The following is a 19,325-nucleotide window of genomic DNA, read 5'->3' as shown; positions in this document are numbered from 1 at the left end:
TTTTGGGAAAACTCAAAAGAAACTTAGGTGCAACAGGAAGAGATGTTAGTAATTCCAGTTGTTCAGCTGTTGCCTTTAAAGTATTCTCTGAACTGTGTTAGAGTGTGTTACTGCATTGCTGTGAACCCTAACTGCCAACTTCCACCCTAGAGATGGCTATATTTCAGATGAATGAAATGATACTTGTAAACAAGTTTGTAATCATTATAAAGCTTACCAAACAATTTAAGCTCTTTAGAAACACACATTCACTATTGTAATCAGTTGCCTATTGCTTACTTAATTACAGCTTTTAATAGAGAGGAAGACTTTTAAAAATGCAATTTACAACAATTCTAAACTTAAATTTACTTTTATGATGTTTGTTTTGCTTTTGTAAGTTTCAGGTGTCAATTGATTTCTCCCCAGACAACCTGGTTGAAATTCCACCCTTGATTATTCCAATGCACTCTTTAAAAATTCCTCAGAATATTTTTCTTTAAGGCTAACAACTGCCCACTCTGGAATCCAGATGCAATATTTACAGTATGATGATTTTGTTCTGCTTTCCACACATGGCTTTTTCATAGACTGTCTCTCAGAGATGGAAAATTCTGCCTCTTTTTTAGATTTTAACTTTCATCAGAATGACCTGAAACCAGGTCTTTTCATCTTAGATGACTCAAGATGATTCAAGATTTATCTGTAGTTTGGTTCCCTGAATATCCTGGTGGTAAATTAATCTAGGGCTGCTCTGGTGGCTTAGTGGTAAAGAACTCGCCTGCCAGTGCAGGAGACAAGGGTTTGATCCCTAGGTCAGAAAGATCCCCTTGAGAAGGAAATGGCAACCCACTCAAGTATTCTTGCCTGGAAAATCCCACAGGCAAAGCCCGGCAACCCACAGGTCATCATGAGTTTGCAAAGAGTCAGACAAGACTTAGCGACTAAATACCAATAAATTAATCTAACATCTCTTTTTAGATAGCCTACTTCATGGAGAACTCTCACCAGTCACTGCACGTAAGCAGTACCAAAAAAAACTATGGTTGCCAATAAATGAAATCTATAGATATCAGCAAGTGTCAGTGGGTCCCTGAAAGAATGTGCTGCAACATGAGCAGGCTTTGAGATTTGTGGTATTGTTCTTTAGGCTCAGGGCTTCCCTAGTGGTTCAGTTGGTAAAGAATCCACCTGCAATGCGGGAGACCTGGGTTCGATCCCTGGGTTGGGAAGATCCCCTGGAGAAGGGAAAGGCTACCCACTCTAGTATTCTGAGCTGGAGAATTCCATGGACTTTACAGTCCATGGGGTCACAAAGAGTTGGACATGACTGAGTGACTTTCACTTCACTTTCACTTTCTTTAGGCTCAAGCCAGTACCTTCTTTCTGCAAGATTTAAATAATATATAATGTTATCCCCTCTCCCCCCAAGATTTTTCAACTGTATGGTTGTTCTTCTGACACAAATGTACTGGACTCTCCCAAATCTCCACTCAAAAAATATGAAAAGACCTTGTTTCTTAAAGAGTTTTAAGTTCTGCCGCTATTATCCATGGGGACGCTGAGGGGAAAAAAAAAAAAAAACACATGGAGAATACAATGTTCTTCTCAAGTGGGAACATTTAAACCTCACCTGAAAATAATAAACATAATACTTTACACTTTTGTAGTCATTTAGAGTTGGAAATATGTATGCACCTCTAGCATACTGTTTTACTCTCAAAATTAGTCTTGTAAATGGAGAAAGGCACTGAGTTATTCAACAACTGTCTATTGCCTGCTAAGCACTATGAAGGGATGATCCACGATACGCAGGACAATCCAAAGAGATTCAACTTTCCTTGGCAAGATAAGACATAAATAGAAGTAAATACAATAAACTGTAGCCGGCCAGGCTCCTCTGTCGACAGAATTCTCTAGGCAAGAATACTGGAGTGAGTAGCCATTCCTTTCTCCAAAGGATCTTCTTGACTCAGGGACCAACCCCAGGTCTCCAGCATTGCAGGCAGATTCTTTACCGTTTGAGCCACCAGGGAAAAATACAATAAGTGTAGTATATAAATATCTCCTGTAATAGAGAAATAGAGGGACAAAGGCAGGCTTAGAATTATGTTCCATACTATGCCAGGAAATGTCCATGAATTATCTCTTAATACCTTCCTAACTCTGTAGTAGCAATCTTCTGGACAATTTATGGACAAGGAAATCCAGGCTCCCAGAATCTAAGTTCTTTGTCTCAGGAAGCTAAGTGCTCATCATGAGCTCTGGACAGGAATTTCTGGCAGTCAGGACATCAAACAAGGCTCCTGACTTATCAGTCATTACCTACCCTTCTCCCGCTAGGTCAGAATGGTTTTGGAAAAAATGCAGTATTAGCACATCTCCATTTGTTTTCTCTTAACACAGTACTAGTGTCCATCAGGCCTTGCCCTCAGGGCAGGTAAGGAACTTGTCACCCCCCCCTTGGTGAAGGAGGTTGTTTGCTTTTCTTAGCTGACTTCGTTGAATACGACCAGAATCACCTCCGGGTTTGGCTTCTGAAGTTAGGCAGACTACCAGACTGAGTGCCCAGGGGTTCCTTGGACGTTGAGTCCATAGAGTTTCAGGCACGATGGAGACGTGTTTTGCTTGTGAAGAAACCGAGGTTCAGACAGGGGAAATGACCTGACCAGGGTCATACAGTCTGATGGTGGCAGACGTGGGATCAGAGCCAGGTCTCCGGACTCAGCCCAGTGCCTCCCGGGATATAATTAATTAACCCCTGAGTCATTTTGGAATCTTTTATCTGTTTGCCTCTACTGTCATTTGAGTTGGGGATGTCATTTCAGTCAATCAACAGCCTTCTCTCTTCAAAAATAGAAAAGTGGATAAGGGGGGTGGGAAAAAGTATGTTTTCGGCCTATGAAGGTGACTGATTCATTTTACCATCGGTGCCAGATACTAGGCACCCAGGGTACAGCAAAGACGGCTCCCAAAGATCGAAAATGGGTCTCTCCCAAGACCAGGCAGGCTCCGGGCCTTGGCTGCCTCCTCTCTGATTGGCCTCCCGGAGGGCTCCCCCCCTCCCGACTGCCAGCTCCTGCAGGTCCCCAGCGCCCAGCGCAGTGCCAAGCCCCAAGTTGGCGCGAACCAGTAGGACGAACACTCAATATACCGGCGCTGAGCTCTCCCGGGCTCCCTCGAGGCACGCCCCGGTCACCAAGGCAACCAGGGAGGTGCTGACCCTTGACCCCCGGGCCCCGCCCGGCCCCGCCCCGTCGCATTCTCGAGACCAACATGGAGAAGGACAACCCGGAAGTGCCGCCGCCGCCTCCCGCTCGGTGCTAGGAGCCGCCGGCCCGGCGAGGTCCAGCCGCGCTCCCGCTGCCCTGCAGCCCGCCGCCCCCGCCACGCGGTCGTCTCGCGCCGAGGCAGCCGGGGCCCCCCGCCCCAGGTCTCACTCCGCTCCCCCGCCCCCCCCCAACACCCCGCCCCGGGCGATCGGCCCCCGCCCCGACGCCCGCCCGAGAGGAGGAGCCGAGGTGTGGGGGGGGGAGGAGGGAGAGGTTTGCTAGAGGGAACGAGGCCGCGCGAGCCGGCGGCGGTTCGTATTACCGGGGTCGGGAGGAGGAGCCTGGCCGGGCCCGCGCGGACTCGCGCAGGGCGAGCGGGAGGCGCGGAGGAGGCGGGAGGGGGCCGCGCCGGTGGCGAGGAGGCCGGCGGGAGGCCGGAGACTGAGAATTAGGGCGTGGGGGCGCACTCCATTCCTCCGCCGCCCTCCGCCGGGGCCTTGGTGGCCGGGCCTCCCCTGCCTGGCAGGCCCGGGAGCCGCCCGCCGCTGCCTAGGGCCCGTCCCGGGGCGAGGAGGGGCGCGGCGGAGCGTGGAGGTGCGGACGCGAGGCCTGGACGGCGCTGCCAGGTGATGCTGGGCCCCTGTGTTTCTCCAGAGGAAAGGGGACCCCCCCCACCCCCCTCCCCCCCGCCGCAGAGCAGCCGTGTCTCTGGGCTGCCCCAGCCAGGCGTTTGGACCTCAGCCCCAGAGGGAGTCGGGCAGCTGTGATTTTGCCTGCCTCCGTTAAGTGCCCTTAGGATGCAGTGATCAAGACATCAGGCTCTCCCTGCGGGAGGGGCTCTTCCTGCGCTGGTGAACTTGGTGCAGAGAAAAAGGACAGAATGATGCTCTCCGAGCAAGCCCAAAAGTGGTTTCCGACCCATGTGCAGGTCACCGTGCTCCAAGCCAAAGATCTTAAGCCAAAAGGCAAAAGTGGCACCAATGACACATACACTATAATTCAGCTGGGAAAGGAAAAGTACTCCACCTCTGTAGCTGAGAAAACCCTTGAGCCAGTCTGGAAGGAAGAGGCCTCTTTTGAGCTACCTGGGCTGCTAATGCAGGGGAATCCAGAGAAATACATCCTTTTCCTCATAGTTATGCACAGGTCCCTGGTGGGTCTGGATAAGTTTTTAGGGCAGGTGGCCATCAATCTCAATGACATCTTTGAGGACAAACAAAGAAGGAAAACAGAGTAAGTTATGTAATTTATTTTGAATTGGGGGGAGCTTAACTATTATCTGAATGGATTTTCTGTTCTTGGAAATTATTTGTCTACTAGGGGCATTGGTTTTTGGACTGAAATATGACCCAGTTTTAAGCACCAAATTTGCATAAATCTGAAGTAAAAATAGCCCTTGTGAAAACACAATTTTTTTTAAAGTGGAGTCTAATGATCCGTTACTCTCGTTTGAGGTAAACATCCTCAATAATTGAATATTTTTCGCAGGATTTTAAGTAAATTAACGTTGTTTCACTACTTATAAGAGGACTGGGCCGTAGTGTTGTTGATCAATTTAAATTATTATAATCTTTAAACATTACAATTTTCAGAAAATGGAACATCAGAAAAGTAAATCTCTTCTCTCTATATATATATATTTATTTATATATTTTATTTTGTAGTTGAAGTCTGAAGCTGTCAAGTGGTGAATTACCAAATTTAGAACTCAATATTTTATTTCAGCATCATAAACATTGTTGGCTTTTATTTCAGCTCAGATTTCAGGGTCAGTACATCGTGGTGGAGTCTAAAGCTATTAAAAGAAAAAAGTTTTAAAAGTATGTACAGACATCCTCATTCTTGAACATAGTTACTTCAAAGTTAGCTCTGCAAAGCCAGTGTGTTTAGACCATATTAAATGCTCTCAGATTGGAGACAGTGATTGAATTCTGGTGATGAAATGACATATTCAATAAAAACATGGACTTTATAATATGACTTCCAAGCTTAGGTTAGATATATTCTAATTTAAAAAACCATAATAGAAGTTAAAACTAGGATATTATGTCTTAAATTGAAAAATAGTATGTTTTCTGAGATAGTGATATCCCTTTCTTAAACTTATAATTAGTCTGAAGGAATGTTTGAAGTGGATGGAATTTATGGGAGAAAAATACAGGTTGAATTTATAAGGGGATGTAACATTTCAAAAATAGCTTTGCTGTTATAACTGATATTTACACTTTCAAAAACTTTCTTGAAGATCATGTTATTTTCTTATATTTTAAAACCATGTCATGGTTTTTCTATACATACCTTCCTGCAGTCTTCTCTTGATTGAAATTTTTGCTTTTATTGAAAAAATGTTTTTTTAATCAGGTCTTTACCTAAGGACCTAAAGGTTTAATATATGTAAGGTAAAAGGGTAGAGAGATAAGTAATAGTAGGAATGCCAGAGGAAACTGAAGAGATGAAAATATTTTAGAAGGAGAGAAAACGGTTTAAATAAAGTGTAAAGTTGAACATATATCAGTGATTTTAATAATACTGATTGACAGCTATGAAGTAGCATTCAGTTACCTCTGAGGAGTTCTTAATCAAATTTAAACTGAAAAATGGATAATCACTGACTAATTTATTTCAAATTGCCAATTCTGGATGACCTGACTAAAGAATATTTAGAAGTGTTTTGAATGTAAGCTTTTTAAGTGTATTGCATCTTCAGATTTGATACTGCATTTACAGTACTTTTAGTGTTAATGAATGATATACTACAGGCTTTCTCTGTGATATAAATGTTCCAAATGAAAGTAGGCCCGACTGTGAACCCAGGGATTCTGAAGATGGAATACACTTTTAAAGTTTCTTCTTGTTTTACTCCTTATCTTTGGCAGCATCACAGTTACAATAAATTTGGCTGTAAGCAATACTCTAATATCGTCTTCCTACAGAAATTCTCTATTGGCTACTAAAAAAAAATGGATTAGAACTTCTGGGGAGGAAAATGTGTTTAAATATTATCAACAGTGCTTGTGATGTTATTGCATTCAAAGTGATTTTCAGGTTATTAAATCCCTAATATTTGTGGATAAATGGAGACCACATATTTGATGAGATCTCTTTATTCGTAATATTTCTAGTTTTTTAATATAGTTAATAGCTTCCTTTTGCAGCACAGCTATACATATGGCCCAGTAAGAGACAGACTTGAGCCACCGGTGTATTGCAAGAAAGATATTTAATATTCTGCACATTGCTGAGCCTTGTCAGCATATTCCCAAGTGCTTTTTAGAAAATGGGTATGGGTGATGAAGGCGACCAGCTGATTTGGAAGTCCCATGCAACTGCTGGGTGTGACAGTTTCTACTCTTGACACTAAAGACAAGGATTTACAGCTTGTCTTCCATGATAAGAAAGAAGTGTGGTGGCTAAAAGTATCATTTGATTTATTTTTATATCTTGGAATTAAAAGCTTTTTTCCTTCTTTCAAGGAGAGGGATAAAGGGCCTGAGCCAGAACAGTTTCATGAGTGGGACCTGGAAAGAGAACTTTTTTGTATCTCACATTTTAATGGGCGTCTGGGTTGGTTCGGGTACAAGATTTAAGAAAACAGTACAGTACTTAATAATAGAATGGTAAAATTGTTTATGCTATTATGTTGTATCAATTGATTTTTTTTTTTTAACAGCAGAAGTGGGCCATGTTGATTTTTTTGTTTGTTTGTTTTTAATGCTCATGAAAAGTAATAACCAACCATACTCATCCAAAAGTTAGGTATGACTCAAACACAGGCAGGTTTTAGGACTTGTGTGTGCGGCTGTGCATGCACCTGCGTCCTGGCCTCTGGCACCCTTCCTGCCAATCTTGTCCCATTTCTGACCACACAGCACCAATTGCTTGGGAATAGTTCCCACATGTGTGGTGGTTTTTGAACATGGACCTGTGCCCACTCAAAAATTGAACAGAGGCCATATACAGTTTAAATCTAACACTCCAGAGGTGAAAAAATAAAATCAGCATTAATCCACTAAGCCTCAAATGCTGTGTCTTCCTTTTATCTTTTTAGAAGCCAAGGAAAACAAGTGCTATCTCTGGAATGATTCTTGAAGGTCTCATTAAGGCTTCCCTGTTATATCACTTTCCAAACAAAGCAGCTAGAGTTATTTGTCATGCCTATATTTTAAGTTGGTATATTTGTTAAAGGTCTTTGCAGTTGGGTCTTTGGGTTTTTTGTGTGTGTGTTTTACTTTTTTTGGTCAAGGAGGATGGAAAATACTGTATTTAGAGTTTATATTCAAACACTGACTTGCTTTTATCCATTAAAGTGTACCTAAGTCTTCAGCTTTTCTTAACCAGAGAACAAAATGGTGCAGCATGCACACAGACACACACAGAGTTGTAGTATTGTAGTTTTAAGAATATAGCTTTAGAAATGAAAATTCAGTAAACATTTATTTAGTGCAAGGAAAATTGCCTTCAAGAAGCTTACACTCCAGCAAGACAAAACCTACGTTGCCCTTGTGATTGAGCCTCCTGATTAAATACAGTGTCCTGTGATATACAACCTGGTATGCGTTTAACCTTATTAACATATATGTGGTTCATTAAATACAAAAGAACTACTATTTTCATGCAGCTGTTACTGGTCAGCTTTGTCTTGTTTTCCTAGTTAACTCCAGTCTGACATTAAGAAGTTACTTATTCTCTGTGCCTGAGTTTCCTCTTTGTGAAATAAGGATTTTGGACTAAATGATTTATTTGGTCTCATTTCTAAAATTCTATTATCGATTTCTTTTCCCCTCAGATTTGCTATGCTTTGTTACATACACAGATCTGACCTGCTGTGAGTTAGTAATTGGGTATATAACCTTGCTTTGTTTTCAGGCTTTGGGGGTGTGCACCTTTGTGTTGTTGAAGGTTCTCTGTTCCACAGAGTTTATTGCTGTCGTTTATTTCTAGTTTCTGAATCCTCACATTTCACCATTTGCCTCAGATAAAGGATTTTCTCTATTTGGGGTCTCAGGTTAATGCTTTCTGTTATAAGACTTTCTGTTTTTTGAAAGTTGCTTGTTTTGATGCAGCTAGATCTTAACTGATTAAATTGAAAATATTTCACTTGCATGTTACTTTCTAAGATGTAGCTGGTGTGTGTATATATATATGTGTATATATATATATACACATACACACACACTTACATATTATGTGCCAGTTTTCTTTTGCCTGGAAAGATCTTTGAAACTAGTGTTCCACTTGATAGTAATGTAGCTTCTTCTGGTGTATTCAGTAAAATTAGATCTGAGTTATTTAAGAAAATTAACACTTGTAGAGCTGTATTTAAATAATGACCTGTCTGCAGAAATGGATATTCTTCATTGTTTAAGTGATGTGAAAACATTGTAGGAACTCTCATCTCTGCTGGAGTTTGTAGTCTTTTTGGCTGTTTGCCCTGTAGACTGACCATTTATGACACCAACAATTGGAGAAATTTTCATGGATAAAAATACTGTAAATAAACCAAAATAAATTCTGCATTTACACATCATTTGAAAATGGGCAGTGTAATTCACTCAAGTGACTAAAAGCGTAAGATTTGGGTCCAGTTAAAATAAGCTTTATTTGGCATTGTCACAGTAGCAAGTTATTGAAACAGAGATTGTAAGAGGAAGCATTTAAGCTTTCTTTTTTTCTTCAAAAATGCTTTACGAGACTTATTACCATTTGTCACTTCTTGCATTTTACTTATTTTATTCAGGAAGAGGCTTTGACCCATTTTATGTAAATCTTAATTACATTGTGGGCTTCCCCGTTGGCTCAGCGGTAAAGAATCCACCTGCCATGTAGAAGCTGCAGGAGACACAGGTTCCATCCCTGAGTGGGGAAGATCCCCTGAAGGAGGGCATGGCAAGCCGCTCCAGTATTCTTGTCTGGAGAATTCCATGGACAGAGGAGCCTGTTGGGCAACAGTCCATAGTGTGGCAAAGCGTCGGACACGACTGAAATGACTTCACACACACACACGCACACACAATTTACATCGTAAGCAATTTTCATGATGAGCAAACTGTATGGAGTAGTCTCCCATGTTAACAGAATTCTTTTAATAGCTTTTACAGAAGAACTATTTTGGCTCAGAGGCTGAATATTATTTTATTAAAGGTTTGGTTGCTATTTATTATTTTATGGTATTCAAAAATACTATGTATTGATGAATTATTTCAGGGTCTCTACCTCAGTGTCTTTTAATGCTAAAAAATATTCTTCAGCCATGAGCCACACTTTCACTAGATGGAAGCATAATGGCTATTATCGGTAAGAAATTTTGATGCGTGATTTTCAAATCATGAAAGAAAAAGTTGTCTAAATAGCTTTTCAAAAAAGACTGATTCCTTATGTATGTGGTACATGGCAGAGACCTCCCTGTTTTTTTAAATGAAGCCATGAATAAAACCGGAAGCACTCTGGCTGACTGAAGCTTCTCCTTCAGTGCTTAGATTGCCTTGATGTAGAGTAACTTTACCTAAAAAGCTATTTGTATACAACAGAGCTCGATAATCCTCTCTTCATTACATATTACAACCCAGTTTTTCCTTCTCTTTAAGGTGGTTTAGATTAGAATCCAAACAAGGAAAAAGAGCCAAAAACAGGGGTGAGATAAAGGTCAATATTCAATTTATGAGGAACAATATGACAGCAAGTATGTTTGACTTATCAATGAAGGACAAAACAAGATCTCCTTTTGCAAAATTAAAAGATAAGATGAAAGGTAGAAAAAATGATGGGACATTTTCTGATACATCTTCTGCAATCATTCCAAGTTCTCACGTGCCTGATGCCAATACTGAATTTTCAAGTAGTGAAATACAGATGAAATCTAAACCAAAAAAGCCTTTCCTTTTGGGTCCTCAGCGACTCTCTTCAGCACATTCAATGTCTGATTTAACTGGGGCCCACGTATGCTCGGAGAAGCTGAAATCTGCCACTGTTGCTCAAACGCATCTTCTTGGCCGCCAGATAGATTCCTTTGGAGCAGTTCCGGAAAGTGGTAAGTGATGTATGCATTCTTTCTAGTTGATCCTCTGTGATCTGAACTACCTTCTTAATTTTTAAAGTTTGACTTCTAAAGTTAGTAAAAATTGAGGTTTCTTGCTAGCATTTTCTAAATTAGTCATCAGGTATTTATTGAGTACCTACTATACTCAGAATTGGTAAGTTTAAAGACAGAGCTGGTCTGAATTCAATACTGTATTTATAGAATTAGATAATAAAAATGAGTCTTGATTTCTTTTCATGGCCTGGCTGCTGCTTTTTTTTTTTTTAAGCTGTCATTTCTCCTATCGCAGAAGCCTGAAACATAAATGAATATTCCATTTCATCAGAATTTTCCTAGAAAAGAATCTTGTTGTTCAGAAGTAAGAAAGTAAATTTAATACTACTGATGAAAAAACAGTGAGAATTTATATAGCACTATAATGCTGAGCAGAACCTTTAGTTTTGACATTATAATTTGTTTATGTGATTGTTTCATTCTGAGCTGAGTAAATTACTAATTGTCTCACAAGATACTAATTGTTATTAGCCTACATACTGCTGTACCTTAGCATTTTAAGATTGTTTTCCTTGACTGTTTTAAAAAGGTTCATATCTTTAAATAGCTAATTGCTCTCATTCTAAAAGCAGCAGTATGCACACAGGATGTGTCAAATAGTGTGATATAATGTGTCACTGATTATGTACTAACTACAAAATTGTTTGCAGGAAGTCTCAAATCTCCACACAGAAGAACATTAAGCTTTGATACTTCTAAAATGAACCAACCTGACAGCAGTGTGGATGAAGGTGAATCGTCTTTCGGAAGACAAAATGACCCATTTACAAATGTGACTGCTTCATTACCCCAAAAATTTGCAACACTGCCAAGGAAGAAAAATCCGTTTGAAGAAAGCAGTGAATCATGGGACAGCAGCGTGAATTTATTTTCAAAATCAATTGAAGTAAGAAAAGAAAACAAGAGAGAAAAAAGGGAGAAAGTCAGCCTCTTTGAAAGAGTGACTGGAAAAAAAGATAGAAGATCTGATAAACTTAACAACGGGGGAGCTGATAGCCCTTGTGAGTTGAAATCACCTAATGCATTTAGTGAACGTCGGCAGGACTATTTTGATTATGAGTCAACCAATCCGTTTACAACAAAATTCAGGGCTTCAAATATAATCCTATCTTCAAGGTAAGCTTAAACATGGAGAAGTTGTGCTATTTTGGAAAATACTATACGTGAAGGTATCAAATATCCTTTTTAAATTCCTTTCATTTTATTTGAGAAAAATGCTTATCTTGTTTTTATAATTAATTTTGGAGCCAGGTGGTGTGTACATCTTTGGAACTGAACTTTTTATCTTAGAAGGATAAAAGATTCTTAATCCCCACCGCATTATATTTCTTTCTACTTAACGTTGGCCAGAAACTCTCAGAAACTTATGGAGAAAACTACGTAGCTTTTGATGAGGTGTGGTGAGAGGGAATCACCAGTGGGTGTTAATTCAAGCCGGAAATCTGAGTGATGAGTTTCTAAATGTTATTTTTCATTGATTGGTTGTGGGCCAGTAGCAGCCTATGGACTATTCTTTAAGAAATACTGGCTTAAGTTAAGTATTAATGGTTTTTGTGAAAGTGTTAGTTGCTCAGTTGTGTCCACCCTTTGGCGACTCCGTGGACTTGAAGTCTGTCAGCTCTCTCTATCCTTGGAAGCCCATGGTTTTCTTCATCGGTGTTGACTGTCCTTATTAAGGGCTTCCCAGGTGGCACTGGTGGTATAGCACCCACCTGCCAACGCAGGAGACTGAAGGGCCGTGGGTTCAGTCCCTGGGTCTGGAAGATACCCTGGAGGAGGGCATGGCAACCCACTCAAGCTTTCTTGCCTGGAAAATTCCATGAACGGAGGAGCCTGGCAGGCTACTGCCAGTAGGGTCACAAAGAGTAGAACATGACTGAAGTGACTTAGCATGCACATACATCCTTATTAAATGGCTATTTGGAGTAATGTTTATTGGGATCCAGTGAACATTGGGGGTACTATAAATACATCACAGAGTATCTGTAATGATGACTTAACAGAAATAATCTATCATGATAAGGTTTAGATTGTCAAAATCCTTGAGTTTTCAGTTATATTAATAGTACTTTTCTAATTCCTTAGTACAGGTTGGAACTGTATGGCTTAAGTAAGATGATGCATTTTGCAGAAGTGAATGGTGGAATAGCTGATTAAGGAAACCTCAAGCAAAAAATAAGATGAATCTATTGGAATCTTATTCAGTTATCATGGAGGAGCATGGTAGACTGTTTGCCTTGAAACATAGATGTTCTTTCCCGAGTCAAGAACGTATGGTGGTCAGATTCCAGCGAGAAACCTGCTTAGTGGCTCTGTGACCTCTCTCAACTTCTGCATCTCTGTCTTTGAAATAAGGAAAATGAGACATTCTCAGTAGGATTGGGGGACGATAAGTGATAAAGTACATGGCATAAAGCCAGGCCCCAAATAGGGAACCCGTAAACAGTGGTTGCTGTTACGTTTTATATAGTGCCATGTCATATTTTGTTCAAGAACGTTGCTTTGTTTTGTCCCACTATAAACAGAAAATAGTACTAATAATCGCCCTTTTAGGCTTGTGATCTCCTGCCTGTCTTCTGATCTCTTAAAACATGCATTTAGAGTTTTCCAGGGAAAGCTAGTATTTCTTTTGTCTTCTTTTATCAAAATAAATGGGTATTCACTGTAGCTTTGGAAAGTATTGTTCAGTTTTCTTTATAGACTATACTTCAAAGAAATATGTTTTTATCATATGGTATTAATATTTTATTGAGAAGTCCATGGTTTTGATATGCTATTCTCAAATATTTCATGTTGGTATTTTACATACTATACTTCACATATTGTGTTAAGAAACTACAGAGGTAAATAGAAATGTAGTTGCTTTTTTCCCCCTCAACTGAACTTTTTCTGAACAAAGTTATTGCCAAGAACTATCTGAAATAACTTAGAGATTGGATAATTTACATAATTTTAGAGTCAAAGAAAAACGAAAACAATGGGACATGGTAGGAAAATGATTTTTAAATTATGGCAGTATGTGGAAAAATAGGTGTCCTTAAATTTGTAATTCCCTTACACTTGGCTATTTACATGAACTTAAAAATTAATGTTTTAAAAGTGAGTGTGGTGTTTTGCCAAATTGAGACTTTATTTTGGGTTACTTCAGTATTAATGCTGTTGTGTCTATCAAAATTAGAGCTGTAATCCTAAAGGAAATCAACCCTGAATATTCACTGGAAGGACTGATGCTGAAGCTCCAATACTTTGGCCACCTGATGCGAAGAGCTGTCTCATTGGAAAAGACTCGATGCTGGGAAAGATTGAGGGCAGGAGAAGAAGGGGCAGCAGAGGGTGAGATGGTTCACTGGCATCACTGACTCAATGGACAAACTCTGGGAGATGGTTAAGGACAGGGAAGCCTGTTATGCTGCAGTCCCTGGGATCGCAAGAGTCGAACACAACTGGTGACTGAACAACAGCAAGATGATACATGCATAAAATGATTGCAAGTAATGAAAAAACAATAGGTTTTTTCATTTTAAAATTTTCTTTTCTTCATATTCGTAAGATGCCAACTATGAAGACAAAAACATCTGTAGATTCCTGTGAAGTTACTCTTCCTTTTTATGTCACAAACCATCTCCGTGGTAAATGGAAAACATTTGTGGTAAAGGGGTTTGTTGTTGTTTCATCACTAAGTCGTGTCCAATTCTTTCTGACCCCATGAACTGTAGCCCACCATGCCCCTCTGTCCTCTGCTAACTCCTGGAGTTTCCTCAAGTTCATGTCCATTGAGTCGGTGATGCTATCTAATCATCTCACCCTGTGCCACCCCCTTCTTTTGCTTCAGTCTTTCCCAGCATCAGGGTCTTTTCCAATGAGTCAGCTCTTTGCATCAGGTGGCCAAAGTATTAGAGCTTCAGCCTCAGTCTTTCCGATGAATATTCAGGACTGATTTCCTTTAGGATTGACTGGTTTGATCTTCTTGCAGTTCAAGGGATTCTAAAGAGTCTTCTCCAGCACCACAATTCAAAAGCATCAATTCTTCAGCACTCAGGCATCTTTATGGACCAACTCTCACATTGTACATGACTACTGGAAAAATCAGTTTTGACTCTACGGACCTTTGTCAGCAAAGTGATGTCTCTTTTTAACACGCTGTGTAGGTTTGTCATAGCTTCTCTTCCAAGGAGCAAGTGTCTTTTAGAGATAAATTAATAGAAGGATTGACTATAAATAGATCTAGGAAGATAATGCAATTCGAATTTTTGGAAAGCAACTTTGTCTCAAGTGGACTTAGAAAGGATATAGTTAAGATAGCTTGGTCTGTTCATATTTTTCCTTCCAGTAGCATTCCTTAGTTATATTGGACATTTTCAATTTCTTACCTTAACATCCAAACCGAATGCACTTTTGAAACTATAGACTCACATCACTAGGACACGCGCTGTGAATTATTTTTTTTCCAGTAATGCTAAATAGATCTCTTTACAGAGTCTTCGGGACTCCTGTGACTGATGTCTGTGAGAAAGCTGAACAAAGTGAAGGGTGAAATACGTAGGTATGGAACTGAATCTTGTTCTTTGAGTAAACTGGTTCCCTGTGATCGCAGATACGTGGGAACCGTATTGTTACCCTCTGGCTGAATAATGTGTGTGATCACAACTGGAGAATTTTCCTTATGCCAAAAAAATTGTACTAAGGAATACTTTCTTGAAAGTTAGAGTTTTTATTTGTTTGTAAGTAAAGTCGAGCTGATGAAATCACCTAGTAATCACAAAAGTTACAGCATTTTGCTTCTGTTCTTGGAATAGATCCCATAGTCGTACGTAAAACAGAGGAAATGAGCTAGCTTTTTGTTGGGTTGCTTCAACAAAGAGTAGGGCTCTTTGAAATCCCTTTCCCCGCGGTTGCTAATTCTCGGTCTCTTCCCTCTTACCCACCCCTGCTTCTCTGAACAGAAGTCGCTGTTCCTTGTGCTGCAGCCTGGTCCTCCCTAGGTCTTCCTTTCTGTGGGCGTCCCCCTATTCATTGATCTAACCACTTTACCCCTCTCACCTCCATGAACAACATGACGACAGAGCCTCCTTTTCATTCACCTTTTAACCCTTAATCTCCAGCATAATAGTAGGTAACAGGTATTGGAAAGCAGTTTTTGAATAAATGCATATGGTATAGCAGATGGATTTCCTAAAATACTAGTATCATCCCCTCATTCCCTTAGCCCTCTGCTTCCAGCTCAGTATGGGCTGTGAAGGTCTTTCTGATAGACCAGCAACAGATCCATAAAGGCAGATGTGTGTGTTTTTATATACAACTAAACATGATTCCACTTCAGTATTCTTGCTTGTGAAATCCCATGGACATAGGAGCCTGGTGGGCTACAGTCCGTGGGGTTGCAAAAGAATCAGACACAACTTAGTGACTAAACAACAGCAACAAAAGATGATAGAAATCTAAATGAGTCTTAAAGGACTACTAAAAGGTAATATTCATATTCTAACTGGCACATTTCTGAAGTTTGTTAAGAATTCTGTATTGTAACAGTTAGGATAGGTTACCAGCTGCAGTAAACAACCTTAGATCTCACTGGCTTGTTCCAGTAGAAGTCTGTCCCTCCTCCCTCCTTAGCGTGACACGTGAGTGCTTTGTTCCACGCTGTTTGTTGGCTCCACACGGTTGCTCAGGAGCCAGGCTCCTTCCTTGTAATGCTGCTGTTTAATGTGCGTCCGCCAAGGCTGTGCAGCAGAGAAAAAGAGTGGAGGATCACGTGGATGTCTCTATGTGCCACGCCTGGCAGTGGTGCCCATCACTTGTTCCGCTGCTGTTCCACTGGGCAGTGTTCAATCATGTCCTAGCCTCAGTGCCGCCAGTTAAGAAGCACGGTTTAGCTGCAGACCCAGAGAAAAGTACTGGGCTTGAGCGCACAGTAGTGTGTGTGTCCTGGATGCCAGCTCTTAAGAAGTCTGGATGACATTCTAACACTTGGTGTGCTGTAGAATTCCTACTATACATGTATGTGAAAGTGTAGCTGGAATTCTTACAGTTTTAAGAAGAATGTTTTATCAGTTAACTATTGGTGTTGTTTGTGTTTTAAAATTGCTGCTGCTCCTGTTTTTAATTATAAATCACAGGTGGTTTAGCAGCATCAGTATCAGTTAATGTTATGTAATTAACCCTACAGTTAAATAATTAAAAAAAAATAGTGATTGTTTTTTACATCAGCAATATTTAACTTTCCCAAAACCAGTATTCCTGAATGTTTGTTATACCATTTTCAATAATTTGTTCACGACTAATTCTTCAACACTGGGCTATTTTCCCTCTGGAAAGTGGAAAGAGGTAAGTATGTTCACCAAAGCAGATTTGCTTTTTTTTCTTTCTTTTTTTTTTTTTAGAAGAGAGTCACAGCTAGACTATTCTCTTAGGTGGGGACAGGTGACCAAGTTCTGGCTTACTGAAGGCTTAGTGGAAAAGAAGAATGGTCTGTCCTCCATATCCCTGGGTTCTTTGCATCCATGGAATCAAGCAATCTTGGGTCAAAAATATTTGGGGGAAAAAAAATTCTAGAAAGTTCCAGAAAGTAAAACTTGATCTTGTTGCTTGCTGGCAGCCATTTACACAGTATTTACAACTATTCACATACCACTTACATTGTGTTGGTGTTATAAGTAATCTAGAGATGATTTAAAGTATACAGGAAGGATGTGTGTAGGTTACATGCAAATACTAGGCATTTTTATATAAGGGGCTTGAACATCTAGAGAATTGAGTAATCTGAGGTCTTAGAACCAATGCCCTACAGATACCAGGGAGTGACTATACCAGTTTTAGGGCTAGTCCATGAAAACCTCCTATACAGCCCTCCACATTCCTCTGTTCCACCATACCCTGGACAGATGGTTGGCAAACTAGGCTTGTGGGCCAAATCTGGCTTGCTTCCTGTTTTTTGGAAATAAGTTCTTATTGGAATGCAACTTGCCCATTTGTTTGTGGCTGCTTTTGTGCTGTAATAGTAAAGTTGAGTAGGTATGACAGAGACTGTGTGACCCACAGAGTCAAAAATATTTATTACTTGACCTTTTACACAGATAATCTGCTGAACCTGTACTAACTAGATGGAGGTCTTTGGAGAGCCATAGATAGGGTCCCTGAATGCATGTGGAAGGCCACCTCATAAACAACTGCTGAACCTTGTTGTGAATAATAAATTTTCAGAATATTAAATTACTCTGATGTTTGCATTTATGTATTATAGCACATAGCATTGTTATTTAGCATTTAGGCCATAATGCCTCTTGTTCTGTTTAAGGAAGCCTAATTCAAAACACTTTCAGCATCACTGGTTTGCATCACCAAACCCAAACGGCTGTTTCTGATTGTCAAGGATTATTGTGTTTTAGGCTTTTCTTAACTATTCAGCTTTTCTTTTACTGTACTTCACCTTTCTGTTCCAGGTGGGCTCATTTCCTTATTGCACCTCTCTACCCTGAGGTCTCTGTAAGCCTGGCCAATTCCATTCCTTGGCTCAGCTGTGGAATGTACTCTTCACTCATCTCTGAGTGTCCTCAGACTATCCTTGATGTTGAAAACTCTTTAATCCTATCTTGATTGATAACATCGTGTTCCCTTCCGTGGAATTCTGCCGATAGAGAACGTAATTGCCGAACAGTGTTTATTCTGTCTCGGTTTTAGTTTTCCCAACTAACCTGTGTAAACTACTGAGCAGTTGTGCTGTATCTTCTTTTGTGGGTGCCTGCAGCACCCGGGGACTTCCCCGGTGGCTCAGTGGTAGAGAATCCGCCTGCCAGTGCAGGAGATACAGGTTTGATCCCTGGATCGGGAAGACCCCCCTGGAGAAGGAAATGGCAACCCACTCCAGTTTTCTTGCCTGGAAAACCCCAGGGACAGAGGAGCCCGCGGGCAACAGTCCCTGGGGTCACAAAGAGTCAGACACGACTGAGCACATGCTCGCAGCACCCAGATCACTGCAGGTCCTCAGTGCTGATCATCAGAGGCACCTGGGTTTTTTTTGTTTTGTTTTGCTTAAATCTCAGTTGAGTCCTACTGCAAGGCTAAATTAGAATCTTCAGTGGTTAAGCCCAGAAATAAAAGTCAATGTTAAAAAAAAAAAAAGACTTCCTGCTGATTTTCAGGCTTAAAAATTGTTGATCTAAATTACATCATCTATTTCATGAAAGTTCAGTAAGTACTTATATACGAACAGGATTCAGGAGTTTTACTGGTAAACTCATAGTTGAAGGGACAGTTTAGTCATACTAGCTTTGTCTGCAGGGCCCTGAGTAAGTAGAGGGATCAGTGAGGAGATCAGCTTGACTAAACAGGGATGTTGAGAGGAGTATATATTTGGTCGAATGGCTAAGAAACAACTAAAGTATAGTAGGCGTTGAAGATCAGGCAGGAATGTCTTGACTGTTGAGTATTTATGGCATCTGTGGATGAATTGTTTTTTAGGATTCAGGTGATACCTAGGCATCAGTCATGACGAACAACATTTAAAAAACGTGCTTATGTTTGTACACTACCTGTAAGAAATTGAAGAGAATCTCCAATTGTGATGTGTATTCTTCTGAGGTTCCAGTTTAGGACTGAAGAACTCCTCCTGGTTAAGGGAAGTCATTCATACAAGGAAAAAATTTGTAGTGTATGTCTTACTCTGAAATTTTTAAAAAATATATAGTCAAGAACCTAAGCCTACTCTGTAGGATGAGCTAATGCTGTTAGAGGTTAGAGGCAGCTCATCAAAGAGCAAGACCTTATGGGAGATATTTTTACCAGAGAGCTTTGTTTGGGGAACATCCTCTTTAAGACCTGCACAAAGAACCTGCTTTCCCTTCATTATTTTCTGCCTTATTGTAGTTGTGAAAACCATGTAAACAAACTCTTAGTTGTGCTATGAGAACTTAATGGTATGTTGTATAACATTCCTAGTATCCTTGACTTTATTCAAGTGTGTATGCCTGTGTTCCCCTTTGCAGTAT

At 40.3% G+C, this 19,325-nt stretch overlaps 1 protein-coding gene across 4 annotated transcripts in view; it reads left to right on the top strand.

Moving 5' to 3' along the window:
- Positions 1 to 3,919: 3,919 nt before the first annotated feature.
- RAB11FIP2 (RAB11 family interacting protein 2) overlaps positions 3,920 to 19,325 on the top strand; it is a 43,647-nt gene continuing 28,241 nt past the window's right edge. The window contains exons 1-4 of one of the 4 annotated variants that reach the window (XR_009696155.1): positions 3,920 to 4,484; positions 9,836 to 10,278; positions 10,992 to 11,457; positions 14,818 to 14,884. Coding sequence is in view for 2 of the 4 variants with exons in the window: in XM_061162750.1 (XP_061018733.1) it covers positions 4,132 to 4,484; positions 9,836 to 10,278; positions 10,992 to 11,457; positions 14,818 to 14,875 (1,320 nt within the window). In the remaining 2 variants the exon portion in view is untranslated. Of the gene's footprint in view, positions 4,485 to 9,835; positions 10,279 to 10,991; positions 11,458 to 14,817; positions 16,489 to 19,325 lie in introns of those variants that run through there. The other 3 variants (XM_061162750.1, XR_009696156.1, XM_061162749.1) reach the window with 3 other exon arrangements.

This window comes from Dama dama, chromosome 15, assembly GCF_033118175.1.
Source record: "Dama dama isolate Ldn47 chromosome 15, ASM3311817v1, whole genome shotgun sequence".
In the NCBI taxonomy this organism is placed as follows: Eukaryota; Metazoa; Chordata; class Mammalia; order Artiodactyla; family Cervidae; genus Dama; species Dama dama.
This window is presented reverse-complemented; position numbering and strand designations above follow the sequence as displayed.